The sequence below is a fragment of the Microtus pennsylvanicus genome, chromosome 4 (assembly GCF_037038515.1).
Source record: "Microtus pennsylvanicus isolate mMicPen1 chromosome 4, mMicPen1.hap1, whole genome shotgun sequence".
NCBI classification, from domain to species: domain Eukaryota; kingdom Metazoa; phylum Chordata; class Mammalia; order Rodentia; family Cricetidae; genus Microtus; species Microtus pennsylvanicus.
The window spans coordinates 84775659-84793854 of NC_134582.1; the positions used below are offsets into that span (position 1 = coordinate 84775659).

Sequence of the window (18196 nt, forward strand, 5' to 3'; positions counted from 1 at the left end):
CTGGCTCCCATTAAGCTCACAGGAAGTGGCACTAAAAGGAGGTGTGGCCTTGCTGGAGGAAGTGTATCACTGTGGAGGCGGGTTTTGAGGTCTCTTTTTGCTCACACTCTGCTCATTATTGACACTGAGACCACTTCCTGTTGCCTTCTCAAGACGTAGCTAGTACCACGTTTTGTCTGCAGGCTGCCATGCTCCCCGCTGTGATACTAATGGACTGAACCTCTGAAATGGTAAGCGAGCCACCCCAGTTAAATGTTTTGCTTATAAGAGTTACTGTGGTCATGGCATCTCTTCACAGCAATAGAAACCCTAAGACAGAGGGCATATGCCTTCTTGCTTTGTACAGAAAGAGGCTGAACCTGCACTTGGTATTACCAGGGGGTACTGGGATGTGCACCTGGCATGTCCTGGGGAGACAGGATACACATGTGCTCAATGATGGGGCCCACCTGGAATCGGGGTAAAGGTTCCTCTTACCCCCGACCCTTCCTGCATAGCTTTGCTTCCCCACAGCAGACTGCACTCACCATCTTCCTGATGGCAGCGTTGGAGTGGTCAGCAGCTGTGGAGATGAGCTCCAGCGACCCTGAATGGGGAGAACTGATTGAGACTAGGCACGTGGTAATGCCACAAGTTCTTACTGGAGAGGCTGACATTGAAATGGAGGCATGGCTTCCAGTGGGAAGATTTGTTCCCGTTCCTTGCTCAGGGTGACCAGACTGCTCCAGAGGTCTGGCCCAGAGAAGGGACAAAGCTCAGAGCCACTTGCTGATCCTGCTGGGGCCCACACAAGTAGGACCCCTGACTCTCTTGACTCTCTTGCACAGTCCCCAGCCCTGTGTTGCCCCCAGTTACATTGGTTATGTCACTTGAAATAAGAATGTCCTCACTGTGGAGCCCATTGCTGGATCCTAAGCTCTGAAGGGAGCCAGGGTTTGGCAGTGTCTTCCCCAGAGACAGCATCCTTTCGTATGATCTTTCTCCTGCCTTTGTGTGTCTCAGCCCAGGGTTCTCAGCCTCCTCCAGAGATTCCCCCTCATGGTGCTACACAGATTATTAGAAATGGGTTAATCAAAGATATGAGAGCTAGCCAAAAAGAGGCTAGAACTAATGGGCCAAGCAGTGTTTAAAAGAATACAGTTTCCGTGTAATTATTTCGGGTAAAGCTAGCCGTACGGGCAGCCGGGCACCAGGAATGCAGCCAGCCGCTCCTTCAATACTCAGCCATGCAGTCAGGTCCACTTACTCTCAGCATCCTTCCGGTCCGGGGCATCCCTGGGGAGCCTCTTTAGGTAGTCTTTGAGGAGCAGCTCATAGCGGGGGATTCTCTGCACAGGCTCCAGCATGTGATGCTGCAATGTCAAGTTCCCACACACCTCCTGCTTCTGGGGGAACAGAGAATACACACGGGGTCACCAGCCTAGTCCCTGCTTCTGGGGGAACACACACGGGGTCTCCAGCCTAGCCTCTGCTTCTGGAGAACAGAGAACACACACGGGGTCTCCAGCCTAGCCCCTGCTTCTGGGGGAACACACATGCGGTCACCAGCCTAGTCCCTGCTTCTAGTAACACAGTCCCTGGCGGTTGTCTGGAGCTGCCTGCTTTTCAAGACACAGTTGGCACAGACCACAGGTGCCTACAATGGAGGGAGAGCTGCAACTCTCTGGGTTAGCAGGTTAGAGTTAAAGAAAACAAGCGCCAGGCCAGGCCTCCCCCCACAAAAGTGATTCCCACCCCTATCCCATCCTTGTCACCCTCAGGTCCACTTCCTCTGTTTCAGGTGGAGGCCATCTGTGCCTAGCTCCCCCCACACAATAAATGGAGAGAGCAGGTGGGGGCAGGAAGGCCTAGCCCTGTGTTGTCCCCATACACACCTCCCCTCCTCCCTCTAGATCACAGCTTCCCGTCTGCCACACTTTAGAACCTTCTTGGCGCAGGCATCAGGAGTCTACACCCTTGACCCTGCACACCAGCCTGCCAGCGATGACTGCCAGGACGCCATTGCCTCTTCGCTAGCCGTGGGCTCTCCTGCCATGCTGCCTGGTTCATCTGCCTCTGCCATGTTGATAGAGAGAGCCTGCTGTTTCTCATCCTGTCCACTGCCCTGCCTGGAGCAACCTCAGGGCTCCGGCTACCCACACCTTCCTCAGGTCCCAGAACAAAACTGGTAGGATGGGCTTTAACTCTTTTGGGTCTAACAGGTTCTGGGGATCTGAACTCAGGTTCATAAACATAACATTTTACCCACCAAGCCATCTTCTCAGCCCCTAAAATAATTAGGGTTTTTTTTTGGGGGGGGTTGTTTTGTTTTGGTTGTTGTGGGGTTTTTTTTTTTTCGAGACAGGGTTTCTCTGTAGCTTTTGGTTCCTGTCCTGGAACTAGCTCTTGTAGACCAGGCTGGCCTCGAACTCACAGAGATCCACCTGACTCTGCCTCCCGAGTGCTGGGATTAAAGGCATGTGTCACCACCGCCCGGCTGTTGTTTTTTTTTCAAGGCAAGATTTCTCTGTGTAGCCCTGGCTGTCCTGGCCTCGAACTGAAAGATCCACTTTCCTCTGCCTCCTGAGTGCTAGGATTAAAGGTGTGCGCCTCCATGTCTGTCTTTGTTTTCTAAATGAAGGTTGCGCTTATGAAAAAAAAAATCTGAGTATTGGTGCTGGAGAAATGACTCAAAGGTTAAGAGCACTTACTGCTCTTGTAGAAGACCTGGGTTCAGTCCTAGCAACTGCACAGCTAATGACATCCTGTAACCCTAGTTTCAAGTATCTGACATCAGCTCTGAACTCCTTGAGAACCAGACATGAATAGGGTTCACAGACATACACGCAGGCAAAACACTCATACACAGACAATTTAAGAAAATCTGAAAAAAAGTCTGGGTGTCATGGTGCTTGCTTCTAATCCCAATTCTGGGGAGGCAGAGATAAGCAGATACCATTGGCTAGTGTGCCTAGCAGAATCAGTGAGCTCTGGGTTCAGTGAGAAACCTACCCCAAAATATCAGATGGGGAGTGATAGAAGGCACTTGACCTCAGCTGACCTCTGACCGCTGCTTGTACATACATATATGAGCATACCCACATACATACATACATACATGTTCACGGGCATATACCAGAGAGAGAGAGAGAAAGAAAGAGATTATTTCAAGCAAGAATCAAGGGAAGATGCGGGGAATGGATGTTCACAGGGCTACAAGTTATCTCCCTGCTAGGAATTTATGAATAGAGGAAAACAAAACAAAACAAAACAAAAGGCTTTGCTCCAGCGACACTCACACAGAGGCACAGCCCCAACTGAATCATGGAAAAACTGCAGAGAAACCCAAGCCAAGAGGCAGCCAGTTCCCTCAAGAGGATAAGGACAGAGCGTGTCCTAGGGAAGGACTCAGCCTCGTAATGAGAACAGTGCATGGTCCTGGAGAGAAAACTTAGAAGTGCATCGCCGGGATCGCTGGTGACTGTGTGGGCTGTGAGGTGACAACAGCTGTGGCAGCTATGTGAGCTTCTTGATTTCAGTCAGCACTGTGGATGTGTGGGAGACACTCTCCTTCACACTTAGCCCTGAACCTGCAGTACTGTCTGCAGATGAGTTTCAAAAGGCAGTAACCACCGTGCGTGTGTGGAGATGATGGCGTAGAAGGTCTGGACTGTCTGTGAGTTTGTCCTTTTGTGGTCAGGCCTGGGTGTGCTGTGCACATGTATATCTCTGGCTGAAAACTGAGTTTCCTCTAGGCTTGCCCATCAGTCCTAGAATCTACCTGTCACGTGACCCTACCCTCGGCCACTGGCACGAGGGTTCAGACACGTGACACCATGCCTGCCTTCACCTGGTGCTAGAGATCCAAACTCTCTTCTTGGCTCTTTCTCTAGTCTTAAGTTGGTCATTTTACAAACTCTTAGTAAACATTGGATTTTAAGGCCTATAATTTAAAATATGATTTGGATCAAGCAAAGAATTCTCCAGAGACCAAGGGAAATCTGATGGTCATTTGATCCCATTTTGTCCAGGTCAAGGCATCTCAAACAATGCAGGAGAATTTTCTGTTGTGGGCAGTTCTGTGCACTGTAGACCTGTCCCAGATTCTAACCTTCAGATACCAGAAGCAACACCAGTGTCAACAGACACAGTCCAGGTCTTTGCTGAGAATGGCTAAATTGCGTTGAGGCCTAGGGACAGAACCATGGCTGTGTCTATCAGGAAGTATCCCCAGACAGTACCCACTGTTCAGGGATAACAGAATGCTGAGGTGGTCAATACAGACAAATTGTCATCCCAATCCTGTATGTGCTTTGTCACCTGAGGACCTGCTGGACCTGAGAGCCTGGTCTGCCCTGTGTGGACAGGGACAGTGGTGTGTGGTCAGGTTGAACACTGCCTCACCCTCTGGAGGGAGATGTGTGTGGAACTCACAGCTGATGTGGGGTTCCCCTCATGCTATGATTACCATTAACGGATAAAAGCAGAGCTATAGGGGAACAGAGCTAGGCAGGGAAAACTAAACAGAATGCTGGGAGAAAGGAGGTGGAGTCAGAGAGAAGCCCTGCTGGAGACGGATGCTGGAACTTTAGCCGGTAAGCACAGTCACGTGACGATACACAGATTAATAGAAATGAGTTAAATTAATATGTAAGAGTTAGCCAATAAGAAGCAGAGCTAATGGGCCAAGCATTGATTTAATTAATACAGTTTCTGTGTGATTATTTCTGGGGTCTGGGTGGCCAGGAAATGAACAAACGGCCAAGTGGCCTGCTACTACACACAGCACAGACGAGTCTTGTACTACGCACTTGTGTGTGGAGTTAGTGCCACCGCTTCTCCAGAGGCCTGGGATGATGATGTAGCTGCTCAAAAGCATGAGGAGCTGAATTCCACCCCAGACCCCATGTAGAAAAGCCAGGCATGCTGATGCGGACCTGCAATCCCAGCACTGCATAAGCCAGGTGTGGTGGTGCACGCTTGTAATCCCAGCACTAAGAAGATGAAGTTCAGGGTCAACCTTAGCTACGTAGGGAATTCAAACCAGCCAGATCTAGAGACCACGTTTTGTTGTGGAAGGTTTATTTGTTTGTTTAGTTTTGTTGTTGTTTTCTGGTTGTTTTTTTCTGTTTTGGACATGGTCCTAGTACATAGTGCTGTTTGGTCTGGAGTTTGCTATATAGACTAGGCTAGACTCGAACTCACAAAGATTCACCTGCCTCTGCAGTCACCTACCTGGATGCTATGGACGACTTCACTAAACTGCGGAGAACGCTGGGTCCATGTGCTCACCAGCCCCATTGCCCTGTCAAAGTTCTTGACATACTCGCCATACATCTTCAGGAACGGAGCCAGTTTCTGCAGGATGTCTCCAAGCCTAGGGTTTGTGTCCCTGTGTGGAGAAGCACGGTCGTCAGATGAACAGTCTAGGTGGAGTGGGGATGGCGAGTAATCTCTGATGGTCACCCTCCCAGATTGTGGCGCAGAAAACAGTGTTTCTGGACATTAGGAGAGGGTTTCTCTAAGTACCTCAACAGTACTGGCTGAGGCCCAGAGCCCAAACACAGGGTCCTCACAGAGGTGCTGCCCTCAAGTGGCAGACAGCGGTTATCAAAGATGGTCAGTGAAGCGCCATTCCAAATAAACACAGGTTAGAAATTACGGCTCTGTGCACTGGCACCAAAGCCACGGAGAGAAGACTTCGCAGGACTGCAGCCACCTTGAAGTCACCCGTGCTCACTGCTTCAACTAAGTTGGGACTGGGTGGAATCCACTTTTAATTTTTTAAAAAATTTCTCGGTCTGTCCTTGGAGTCCTATCTTAGGTAAGTAGGTATTGTTCACATCTCCATGGGAAAAAATTAACATAGTAATTTTTGACCTTAGCACTCTCTTTTTGAGATTTATCCTTAGTGACTACCAAAAGAAGAGGAAAAAGGCACAGGTACAAAGCCACCACTTGGTGCTCCTAGGAAGCCGCACCAAGGATTGATTTCATAAATTGAGCAACTGGGGATGCAAGGCAAGTGGCCCTGTGTCATCGTCACAGGACTGCAGAGATGGGATGGACCCAGAATTCCAGAGCACAGGGGGGAAAGCCTGTGCTGCCAGATACGGGCTTTGTCACCAGAAGTCTATGCCCAGCTCTCAGCACCTTTAGGACACAGTGCTACCTGCTCCACAGCTTCCGAAGATTCCCAAAGTGGCCCAGCCACACAGAGACAAAGATGACAAGACACCCTCACAACCACACAAGGCAAAGTCAGGAGACAAGAGGAGCATGCAAGCCCTGAAAAGGAAGGCAGGAAAACTTCAAGCCTCCCAAAATGCAGGGGGTGCAATGGTTAAAACCAGTGGACCTCTCCCTCCTGCGCCATTGCACTCCTTATGGCTTGTAGCTTTTGCTAAAATAGGCAAAAACTGAGGGGCACAGAAAGCAGAGGACCTAGAACCACTCCCGAGGATAAGGTCCTTTTTTTCCCCTGAGACAGGATTTCTCTGTATAACAGTCCTAGCTGTCCTGGAACTACTTCTTGTAGACCAAGTTGGCCTTGAACTCACAGAGATCCACCCGCTCTGCCTCCTGAGTGCTGGGATTAAAGACGTGCACCACCACCACCCGACAAGAAGGTTCTTTTTAAAAGCAAAGGTAGAACCAAGCTGAGAGGAAAATAAAATCATCAGTATTGTTCATTGTGCTGCTTCCAGATGTCAGATCTCATCTAGATACACAAGCTAAGAGACGCCCAAGGCCCAGTCAAAGCCACCAGCCCGGTCTCAGCCAAAGGAGGCACTCAGGCCTCCAGGTGACAGCCTCCACCCCCAAGAACCTGTCAGCTGCCAGGCAGAAGAACTCAGGTTTCCGGACCCTGTGGGTGGCCATGGACCACACTCACCATTCCTCCGTGATCCTCTTCTGCAACTCAGGCAGGAGGAACTGCCCATGGAAGCGGTAGATGGAGGAGATGTTGGAAAAAATGCCAGTGGTCACTTCTGGAGGGATCCCTGCTTCTGTCAGCTTGGTGCAGAAAACCTGAGCACAGAGAAGCCCACAATGGCCCCTGAATATGAGCCAGCCAGACACCTGCCACAGGAGTGGGCTCTTGGGTTCCTTTTTTTTTCTTCTGACCTCAAACTCACAGAAATCCACCTGCCTCTGCCTCCCCAGTGCTAGGATTATAAGGATCAGCCCCCATGATTAGCCTGGCATTTTTACATGAGTTCTAAGCATCAAACCCAGGCCCTTGAGCACACAAGGCAAGCACTTTACTGACTGAGACACCTCAGACCCCAGCATCCATTCATGTGTTCAAACGATACATCCTCCATGAAGAAATGTCCCCCAAAGAGAACATACTAAGTTCTGCCCCAGAGCCACAGCGCTGAGAACAAAATGTTTTCAGTCCAGACTTCACTTTATCTGAATTTTATTATTTGTCAATTCATACTCTATGCATAATAACTAAACAATATGGGGCTGGAGAGATGGCTCAGAGGTTAAGAGCACTGACTGTTCTTCCAGAGGTCCTGAGTTCAATTCCCAGCAACCACATGGTGGCTCACAGCCATCTATAATGAGACCTGGCGTCCCCTTCTGGCTTGCAGGCACACGTGGAAGGAATGCTATACACATAATATAATAAATAAATAAATAAATATTAAAAAAATAACTAAACAATATGAAGGGACAGATAGTCTGAATTCTGGGCATGGAGAGAAGGGGATCCCCAGCCCTATGGGCTACCTGGTCCAGCAAGTGCAGCCGCCTCACGTAGGCTTCCTCCGTGTGCAGGAGCTCCTGGGCAATGTGCAGCAGCTTCTTTGGGTCAGAGCACTGCAGAGAGAAGGGAAATCACTTACTTGGGTGGAGGGGTACACCTAACGAGGTTACCCACAATACACCAGGATGCCCAGGGGCAGAGAGATGTGGTATTTGGTTCTCTTAGATGCTATTTCCATGGAGTGTTCTAGAAAAAGCACAGCAGTTTCTGCCAGTCTCCCCAAAGCTACTACAGTACAGATGGGCCAGTTCTGTTTCTGGACTTTTAACTAGGGAGCAGCCATGGCAACCATATGAGAATCCAATGTACAGGTGGGGTGCAGTTCAGTGAAAGAAAATTTACCTACCATGTTCAAAACCTGTTTCCATCAGTAGCAACGAGCGCGTGCGTGCGCGCGCGCGCGCGCACACACACACACACACACACGTCCTACTGTGATGTGAAATATTTAACATATAAATATGTGTTATATTTATGCCAGGTAATATTACTTTAATTGTGTAAAGGTGTGCTACATTTGTTTTTGCTGCATTCGTTAAATTATATAAAGATGTGCTGCCATTTCACCTTGTCTGCCCAAGGCACCTGATTGGTCTAATAAAAAGCAGAAATGGTCAGTAGATAGGCAGGAGATGGATAGTTGGGGCCAGTGGACAGAAGAGAATAAATAGGAAGATAAATGTAGGCAAAGAAGAAGGAGGAGGAGAGAGGGACACACCTGGGGCCAGAAGCCAGGCAGCTGTCATCAGACATGGAGACTGTAGGAAAGTAAGATATATAGGAAGGAAGGAAGGAAGGAAGGAAGGAAGGAAGGAAGGAAGGAGGGAGGGAGGGAGGGAGGGAGGGAGGGAGGGAGGGAGGGAGGGAGGGAGGGAAGGAAGGAAGGAAGGAAGGAAGGAAGGAAGGAAGGAAAAGGCCCCAAGGCAAAATGTAGATAAAGAGAAACAGATCAAAGTAAGAGCTAAGACAAGGCCAAGCTAAGGCCAAGCATTCAAAACTAACAAGTCTCCAAGACATGATTTGGGAGCTGGTTGGTGGCCCCCATAAAAGCCTACTACATTGCTGCAAAGGGACATCAACAAGACAGTAAGCTGCAGGTCCTCCACAGAGACACAGATGAAACAATATATGAACCAGAAAATCTATGAGATTTGGAGACACAAACTGAGCAACCACGGCACCTACAGGTGATGCCGAGAAGGGAATCCCCGGGGAAATGGTGGCACTGGGTGTGCCAGAGGTAGTCTAATTGTTTGGCAGATAACAAAATGCCCGTGAGTGTACAGTTTATAAACTGAAATGCATTCCATGGCTATGGAGGCTGGAATTTCAAGATGAAAGCACTGGTGGTTCTGGTGTCTGGTGAAATCACAAGTCTCTGTTTCAAAATGGTGACGCTAATGCTTGCGCTCACAGTGTGAAAGGGGCGGAAAGGTGAAGAGGGGCGAGTGCTGCGTCCCCAAGTGACAGAAGAACAGAAGGAAAGGCACCCACAAGCTCCTCCCTGATCCCTATTTTATTGTTAGTACTGGGGATTGAACTCTGACCTGACCACACCCTGAGGCAAGCACTCCGCAGCTGGGCTACATCCAGGCGTTCCGCTCCCTTCTGTGGGGACACTGATTCCATCCTCATTTCTTAACACCTCCTAAAGGCTGACCATGAAGCAGACTATGATGTAAGTAGTATCACATTGATGACAAGACTCTAGCAGGTGGGGCTGGAGAGATGGCTCAGAGGTTAAGAGCATTGCCTGCTCTTCCAAAGGTCCTGAGTTCAATTCCCAGCAACCACATGGTGACTCACAACCGTCTGTAATGGGGTCTGGTGCCCTCTTCTGGCCTTCAGGCATACACACAGACAGAATATTGTATACATAATAAATAAATATATATTTTTTTAAAAAGACTCTAGCAGGTGACTTTTGGGGTGCACATTCGGTCTATAGCAATGCCCTGCAGCATTCCTCCTCTTATGCAATATGACACAGAACAAATGGGAGGGAACCTCCACACCAGGGCTCCTCCCACACCAGGACTAGGTCTTCAGGGCAGAAACAGAAAACAGGCACTGATAAACTGGGCTCCTCAGAGCTCCACCCAGGGGACTTGGGACTGTGGACTCTGTCTTGCGTGAGCGAGCAGACGAACCCAGAACTAGAGTGTGAAAGTCACTGAAAACAAAAGCACATTAGAATTCCAGTTCCACAGGCAGACGCTCTGAGATCCCCGGCTGTGTTGATGGGGGAAGTCTTCACCTAAAGCACAATCGGAGGGATGGTTTCTTCAGATGCCTCCACTCATCCAAAACTAAAAGCAACAACAACAACAAAAACCTTATAAATCATAAATAGAAGCAGGAGCATACGGCCCAATCAGAAGAAGGAAACAGCCCACGTGAAGTTAACCCTACAGAAATACAGATCTGAGACTGAATGGTAATGGCACACGCCTTTAATCCTAGCACTCGGGAGGTAGACGCAGGTAGATCTCTGTGAGTTTGGGGCCAGCCTGGTCTACAAAGGGAGTTTCAGGATAGCCAAGATTGTTACATAGAGAAACGCTGTTTTGAAAAAAGACAAAAAACAGAGCTAGTTCCAAGATAGGTTCCAAAGCTACAGAGAAACGCTGTCTCAAAAAAACAAAAACCAAACCAAAACAACAACAAACAAACAAACAAAAACCAACCAAACAAACAAACAAAAGAATGAAGCAAATATTCTGGAGTCTGAAGAGCTCATAAAGAGGGTCCATCTAGACCTGAACAGACAAAAGAAACAGCAAACTTACAGAGAAGTCATTCAAACAGGCAAAACTGCTGTGATTGTCTCTTCTTTTTTATTTTATATGCATCAGTGTGTTTAGCGGCTTGTGTTTGTGCACCTGCGCATGCAGTACCCATGGGGGCCAGAAGAGGGCATCAGATCCCTGGGAACTGGAGTTACAGAGGGTTACAAGCTATCATGTGGGTGCTGGGAATCAAACTAGGTCCTCTGGAAGAGAAGCCAGTACTCTTAACTGCTGAGCTCTCTCTCCAGCACCATGCCCTGCCTTTTTCCCAAGACTTATTTATTTTTATTTTATGTATACAAGTGTTTTGCCTGCGTGTATGTATGTGTATATGTACTGGGTGTGTGCCTAGTGCCTGAAGAGGGCATCATATCCCTTGAAATTGGAGTTGTGGGTCATGGGAACTGAACCCAGGTCTTCAGCAAGAGCAACCAGTGCTCTTAACCCACAAACCATCTCTCCAGTTCCCATAGAAGTCACTTAAAATCAGTCAGTGGAGAAACCCAAGAAAGAAGAGAGAAAAGCATAGGATTCTAAAGGGCTTTCAGGACATCCGTCTTCTGGTAGACCAAGATCTCCATATGGGAGTCACAAGGGATAAGAGACAGAAATCATTTGCAGAAATGATAACGGGAGACTTCCCAATCTTAGGAAATAAATGAATACACAAATCCAGAAGTTCAAAGAACTCCAACTATGCTAAGAAAAAGCCACCTAATTCATGCTTATAATCCTGGCACTCATGAGGCTAAGGCAGGAGTATGATCCAGGTAAGTACAGGGATACGCAGCCCCCCACCCCCAACATACACACCCAACAGACTCACACATACTGTGGTAGTTTGAATAGGAATGGCTCCCATAGACTCATGTGTTTGAATGCTTGGCCCATAGGGGGTGACACTATTAGGAGGTGTGGGCTTGTTAGAGGAAGTGTGTCACTGTGGGGGCGGGCTTTGAGGTCTCAGATGCTCAAGCTATACCCAGTGTGGTACAGTCTCCTGCTGCCTGCCTATGGGACAGGATGGAAAACTTGCAGCTCCTTCTCTAGCACCATGTCTGCCTGCATACTTCCATGCTTCCAGTCATAACAGCAACAGACTAAGCCTCTCTAACTGTAAGCCAGCCCCAATTAAATGTTTGGTTTTTTTTTAATAAGAGTTGCCACAGTCGCGGTGTCTTTTCACAGTAATAGAAATCCTAACTAAGCCAAGTGGTGGTGTATGCCTTTAATCCCAGCAGCACTTGGGCTGCAGATCTAGCTCTGTTGGTAGAGCCCTTGCTTAGTGCACAGGAATCTCTGAATTCAGTCCCAGCACCATGTAAACTGGGTGTGGATGTGGTGGCAACAAGCCAGTAATCCTGTCATTTAGGAGCCTAGCAGGAGAATTATTAGTCTGGGGTCATCCCGGATCACACACCCCAGAAATAGTAATCAGAGAAATGTTATACAGGTGAAACTGTGACATCAGGAAGGATGAAAAGACTGGAAATTTAAAATGTTAGACTAACAACCATGGTAGCTAGAAGTAAAACATCTACGGACATGCACAAAAGGAAAATGGAGGGAATCAAAGTATGTCACCAATGAAATAAATACAAAGAAAAAGGGTAAGAGAGGAAAGGAGAGCAAGAAAGTGACAAGGTGCAGACAGGTGACAAGGTGCTACCTTAGGAGTGGCCCTCATGTCCTTCCCCATCAGTACTGACGTTACACGTATTCGTGTTAAACTCTTCAGAAAAAAAAAATACATAGATCTAATGAACTATAATCCTGTAATCCCGAGAGGACTGGGAATATGACACCAGGCAGGCGGGTTGGTCCTGGGGTACCAGGAATCAAGCAAACAACAATTAATTATGGTTTAGTTTGGTTGGTTGGGGGCAGGGTCTCCTGTAACTCAGACAGGACTCAAACTCCCCGCATAGCGGAGGGTGAATTTAGGGTTCTAATTCTAGGATTGCTGGTGTGCACTATTACACGCCCTCTTTCTTGAATGTGTTGTTGTGGAATAAGCTTTTTGTACACTGTGAAGATTTGTCTCTCAGATCGGTTTAATAAAAAGCTAGGCAGGATTTTCGGAGCAGAGAGGACACTGGGAAGAAGAAGGGTGGAGATACGGAGAGTCGCCAACCAAAGATGGAGGAAGCAGGGAAGCAGCATGGGCAGGACAAAATAAAGGTGAAATGGGTTAATTTAAGTTATAAAAGAGCTGGTTAGAAACAAGCCTAAACTCTTGACCAAGCTTTCATAATTAATAATAAGTCTCTGTGTCGTGATTTGGGAAGGGACTTGAGAGACAGAAAAAAAATCCACCTACATATGCTATTCACAAGAGACTCATTTTGCATATTTGCATGTAAGAACATACAGGATGAAAGTGGGGGAAGATGGGAGAAGATATCATATGCAAATAGCAACTCTCCTGCAAAAAAAAAGAAAAAAAGAGAGTGGCCTTATGTATAGCAAACAGAATTAGGTGTTTGCCACTAAACCTGCTGACCTGAGTTCAGTCCTTGGGACCTACATTGTTGGAAAGAAAAGAACCCATTCCATTCCCATCCCTCTGACTGCCACACTCCTCCACACACTAAATAAATAGCCATGTTTTTAAAAATTAAAAATAACTATAAAAACACAACAAAATGATAAAAAAGTCACCAAGACGATATAAAAATATATGAAGTAAATTGAACTACATTAGATGGAGAACTAACCAGCAACAAATTAATAGCCAGAAGCCTCAATACCCAGTTTTCTGTAACGATGGAACATCTAAACAGACGATCAGCAAGCAAACCGAGTCTTGGACAACACATAATGGTTCATCTGACATCAATGTAACCTATGATAGACCGTGTGCTGCGTAAGACAGGGCTTAACACATTCAAGGAAGCTGAAATTATTCAAAATATCATCTTCAGTCACAATGGAATAAAGTCAGAAAAAGGGGCAAATCCACAGATACAGGCATATTAAGTAACACTGATGCGTTCAGGAGGCAGGGACAGGGAATCCCAGGACAGGCTGGTTAGCTACACTAGCCAAATGGGAGAACTGTAGGCTCAAGGAGAGCTCCTGCCTCAATAAATACAGTGGAGCATGGTCTAGGAAGACACCCAACATCAGCTCAGGGCCTCTGCATGCATTCCCACACAGGTGTGCACGTGCCTGCATCCATGAGTATGCTCCCCACGTGTGAATACAGACACTCAAAAGACAAAGAAAGAAAGACGTGTGAGAATGTAGCTCAGCGACACAGCACTTATCTGCCGTGTACAAGGTCCCCCGTTCCATTCCAAGCATGGAAAAATTATATATATTCACAAACGAAATCTTAAAACAAGCTAACTGCACATATTGAGAAACTAGAAGAGCAGAGTAGGCTAAGCCCAAGGCTAGGCTAGAAGAAGGAAGGAAGTAAGAAAGATCAGAACGGAGATAAAAGACAAAGAATGGAAAAAACAATCTCAAAAGAGTAACCAAGCTAAAGTTGGTCTTCTTAAAGGCTCAAGAAAGCTCACAAACTTTATCTAGGTTACCTTAGAGAACAGAGAGAAGACTCAGTCACCAGTCAGTGAAAGAAGGGTGGGATTGTTACAGCTGGTGAGGTGAAGATACAGTTTATAAGAAAATGAGTAAGTATGTGCTAACGGGTTGTATAGCCTAGAAAAAAAAATGAATCCTCAGAAATACTTGGCTATAAAGATTACTGAATCATGAAGAAATAAAAATATCTGGAGAAAGCAATGAATAAGGACCTTGAATCAAAAATTCCCCACTTCCCAACAAAGGGTAAGGCACAGGCGGCTTTACTGACAAATTCTACCAAATTTTTAAAGGAGAATTAATAATAACTATCTATGAAACATCTCTCTCTCTCTCTCTCTCTCTCTCTCTCTCTCTCTCTCTCACACACACACACACACACACACCACATCAATTAAAAGAAACCACATTCAAGTGTCATGGATGAGCACACCCAGGGTATCTGGGGGCATTCTCCTTGCATGGAGCGAGTGTGTGGGTACATTTCCTGAGCACAGGTGTGGGTGTTACACACTACAAATCTCTGTCACTGCCCAGGCACCCTGTGTTGGGTGTAAAGGAAGGGAAGCTTACCTGAGTCAAGCCGACATTCTCCTCTGGCCTGGAAGGGGTGATCTTAGGGTCGGGGTCCTCACCCACGCCACTATCTTTCTCCTCCTGCGCGGTGGTATCTTGTGGGACTTGGCTGTCCACAGCTGTCTCAGGGTGTAGCCTCAATATGGCTGGGCCTGGGGAGCCCTCACTGCCCTCTTCACAGGGGAAGTTCTCACTGGCCACGCTGGAGGATGGACTGTCAATCCCACTGTCCCTGTTGGGGATCTTCATGGCACCACTTGGCTCCCCCAAGTAGCTGTCCCCTGCTGAAGCTGGGCTGCCAGGAGCCCCTTGGTGGGCACCTGGCCCTATGGGAAGTACTTTAAGCTTCCCCAGTGGGGAGCTTTTGGGCCCAGCACCTAGTACCCCAAGAGGGGCAACGGCTTCTTGAGGAGTTGAGGAGCTCCCACCCAGTTCCATCTTCACAGCCAAACTTGCTGGGCTCTGCTCAGAGGATGACCAGGGACTTCCTGTTAGAGAGAAAGACGCAGGCTCGGTATGGTCACTGAAAGCAACCCTCAGAGAGCCAGCCTCAGTCAGACAGGGCAGGCTGGGGCTGTGTGGGAAATATCACTTCACAAAACCGCACTGGCCTCCGGGGGGTTCTATCCAGCCAGTCTTCGAGAGAATGGCAAAGAGAGCATGTTTTATCTGAAGAGTAAGGTTTTTACGGACATAAAAAAGTAATCCTGTCCTGGGGAGTCCGTGGGTAAAGAGCTTGCTGCCGGGCAAGCACGAGGACCCCAGTTCAGAGGCTTTAAAAGTCGGGTGTGGTGGTGCGTGACTGTGCGTGACTGTGCGTGCAATCCCTGCGCTGGGGGTGAGGGCTGTGGAGACAGCTGGATCCTCGGAACTCAAAGGAATGAGTTCTAGTGAGTAATCCTGCCTCAAAAAAATAAGAGGGAAGTTGGGCAGTGGTGGCGCACGTCTTTAATCCCAGCACTTGATAGGCAGAGGCAGGCGGATCTCAGCCAGTTCAATGCCGTCCTGGTCTACAAAGCGAGTTCCAGGACACCCAGGATTGTTACTCAGAGAAACCCTGTCTTGGAAAACATAAAAACAATAACAACAATAAAACATAAAACACAGATGCTGATATGACCTTTGGCCCCTTCTCTCTCTGTGTGTGTGTCTCTCTCTCTGTCTCTGTCTCTCTCTCGTATACATAGATGAGGATATCCCACCCCCACCCACACAGAAGTTATCCTGTGGAATAGTGTGTGACGCAGCCAGCAGTAGGGTGGCAGCTTCCATTCACAACACACCGCTGTGTCCACACAGCTTTTTAAACCCTGGCATTCTCAGGAGACGAAGCCAATGACCTGGGCACTACAGGCAGTTCACGTGACACTTGTACACCGGACAGGAGACAAAGTCAAGTGTCAATTCTCAGAGCTCACGGAATTGGTCAACAGCTCTAGGAGGGTCAAAGGTGAGACTCAACTAAAGGGAGAGAGACCGTCCCTGAAATCATCTTCTTGAGGCTAAGTACAGCTTCAGAGGAACAAGGGGGCTGCAGACAACAGTCTCTTACCTGTTACCCGATGCTGTTGCCCAAAGAGGCAGTCAGAGATTGACTGGCAGGCGCCTGCTTCCTCCTGGGCTGTGGGACTGCCCAACAGAGGCTGGCAGAGTCTATAGAAAATTTCTTCCCCAGACCATTGGAAGTGGAGATGTTTAGACAATACTGGAAAAACACAAAAGAGAATAGTGTTTGGAAGGGTCAAAGCCAAGTTCTAAAGGAAGGAGCTGGAGAAAGACATCTTAGGCCCCCACCCATCATACCAAACCCAAAGCAGAACACAGGCTTCCTCGGGGTGGATGGAGGCACAGCAAGGCTCACTGTCAGCGTCTAAACCATACAAGTGACCTAAGAAGGGTCAGTGCCCATAGCTGAGCAGTGCCCTGTAGTCAGGGATGAGCTGGAATGCAAGGGCCACGCCCAGGTTTAGGAGAGCTGGGCGCCTTCTCCCTAGCCCACACTGTCACCAGATACACTCCTAATAACTCACTGTAGAGTCCCCCACGCACACACAGTAGTGATCTTAAACACTCACACACAGTAGCTCTGCTATTCACGCGGTCACTCACACACACCCACATTCTCCTAGCCACACTCTATAACACATTCTGACAGTGGCCCCACCGGACACACACAGCCAACATGCTCACACTGTTCCTACCCTGGACACTCGGTAGCTCGATGCTCTTGCTGGCTCCCCTACACTCACTCTCAGATATTCCCTGGCCCACAGCTTCTTTCCTGACGTCCTTCTTCCCTGGAGAGCAGAGTTAGAACCATGGGTGCAGCCTCACACACTCTTGTGCGCACAGAGAGAGAGAGAGAGAGAGATGTCTGTCCTTGTCCTGGAGCTACACTTGACTGCCTTGCCTCTAGACTCTCACAAGGAATCAGTGGTGTCCCCCTATCTCTGGGAACCAATCGGCCACTGGACACTGCTCCTCCCACCCACACAGGCTCCTGAGCTCTTACCTTCCTGTGGCTAAACTATCTTGGAGTGGGTTTTTCTGTCAGCGACTCCAAAGTCACTTCAGGAAGACAGTTTTCATTGGCTAGCGTCACATTTTTTTTTTTCTTTAAAGGAAATAGCTTTATTACTCAGGTTACTATGTAACAGTGCCTCAAGGCCAATGCCTGTTAGGTGTCCAAACGTCTATAGTAGCTGGACTGTAAGTGAGTTTACCTGTCAAATTCCACCAGAAAGAAGTTTGTTGAGCATGCTCCAAGACGGTAGCAAGTTAAACAGTAACTAGAATTCACGTTTCATTCTTTGCGGGCTCGCTGGACAGAAACATTAGACTTCCAAACAGAAAATACATGTTTCGCTGCATTCTTGACATAGCACGGGAGATAAACTGCTAGTTTCCAGAAGTCACACATGACACAGCAATAAAAAGCTCTGTAAGGAACGTGAGTATCGAGTTCAGTCTCAGTGTGGTCAGAGGCTGCGATTCCGGCAGAGTAGAGGCTGTCTCTTCCCCACTACAGGGGAGTTGTGCTTCTGGTCAAGACGGGTTTGTGTGTGTGCGTGCCGGAAGTCAACACTGAATGTCCGGCTTAGTCGCTGTCCATCTTATTTAGACATGGCCTCTCACTGACCCTGAAGCTCAGTTTGTTTAGACTGGCTCGCCAACAAACCCAGGGATTCTTCTTCATCTACCCAAAACTGGGATTACAGGAACTGGCTGCCCCGCCCAGCTTTTTATGTGGGTGCTGTGGACCCGAACTCAGATTCTTGTATAGTACAGCAAGCATCTTACCAATTGAGCCATCTCCCCACCTCATCTTTGTTTTTAAGATAGGGTCTCATGTAGTTCAGGCTGGAGCCAAACCTGCTAAGTAGCCGAGACTAGACTAACCTTTAACCCTTGACTCTTACTGCTTCTATCTCCCAAGGCCTGGGATGCTGGCTGTAGACTGTCATGTCCAGCTCAGAAACCAGATTTATTTTTAGTGGAGCCAACACCAAATGGAGAAGAAAAT

At 48.0% G+C, this 18196-nt stretch overlaps 1 protein-coding gene across 4 annotated transcripts in view; it reads right to left on the reverse strand.

Moving 5' to 3' along the window:
- The window catches only part of Fgd3 (FYVE, RhoGEF and PH domain containing 3), a 56971-nt gene that overhangs the window by 19276 nt on the left and 19499 nt on the right, over window positions 1-18196 (reverse strand). For 2 of the 4 annotated variants that reach the window (XM_075969720.1, XM_075969719.1), the window contains exons 2-8: window positions 16226-16378; window positions 14671-15161; window positions 7723-7812; window positions 6875-7011; window positions 5215-5371; window positions 1247-1385; window positions 528-586 (exon numbers count right to left, since the gene is read on the reverse strand). In XM_075969720.1, coding sequence (XP_075825835.1) covers window positions 528-586; window positions 1247-1385; window positions 5215-5371; window positions 6875-7011; window positions 7723-7812; window positions 14671-15111 — 1023 coding nt within the window. In that variant the 5' untranslated portion in view covers window positions 15112-15161; window positions 16226-16378. Of the gene's footprint in view, window positions 1-527; window positions 587-1246; window positions 1386-5214; window positions 5372-6874; window positions 7012-7722; window positions 7813-14670; window positions 15162-16225; window positions 16379-16922; window positions 17007-17396; window positions 17597-18196 lie in introns of those variants that run through there. The other 2 variants (XM_075969721.1, XM_075969722.1) reach the window with 2 other exon arrangements.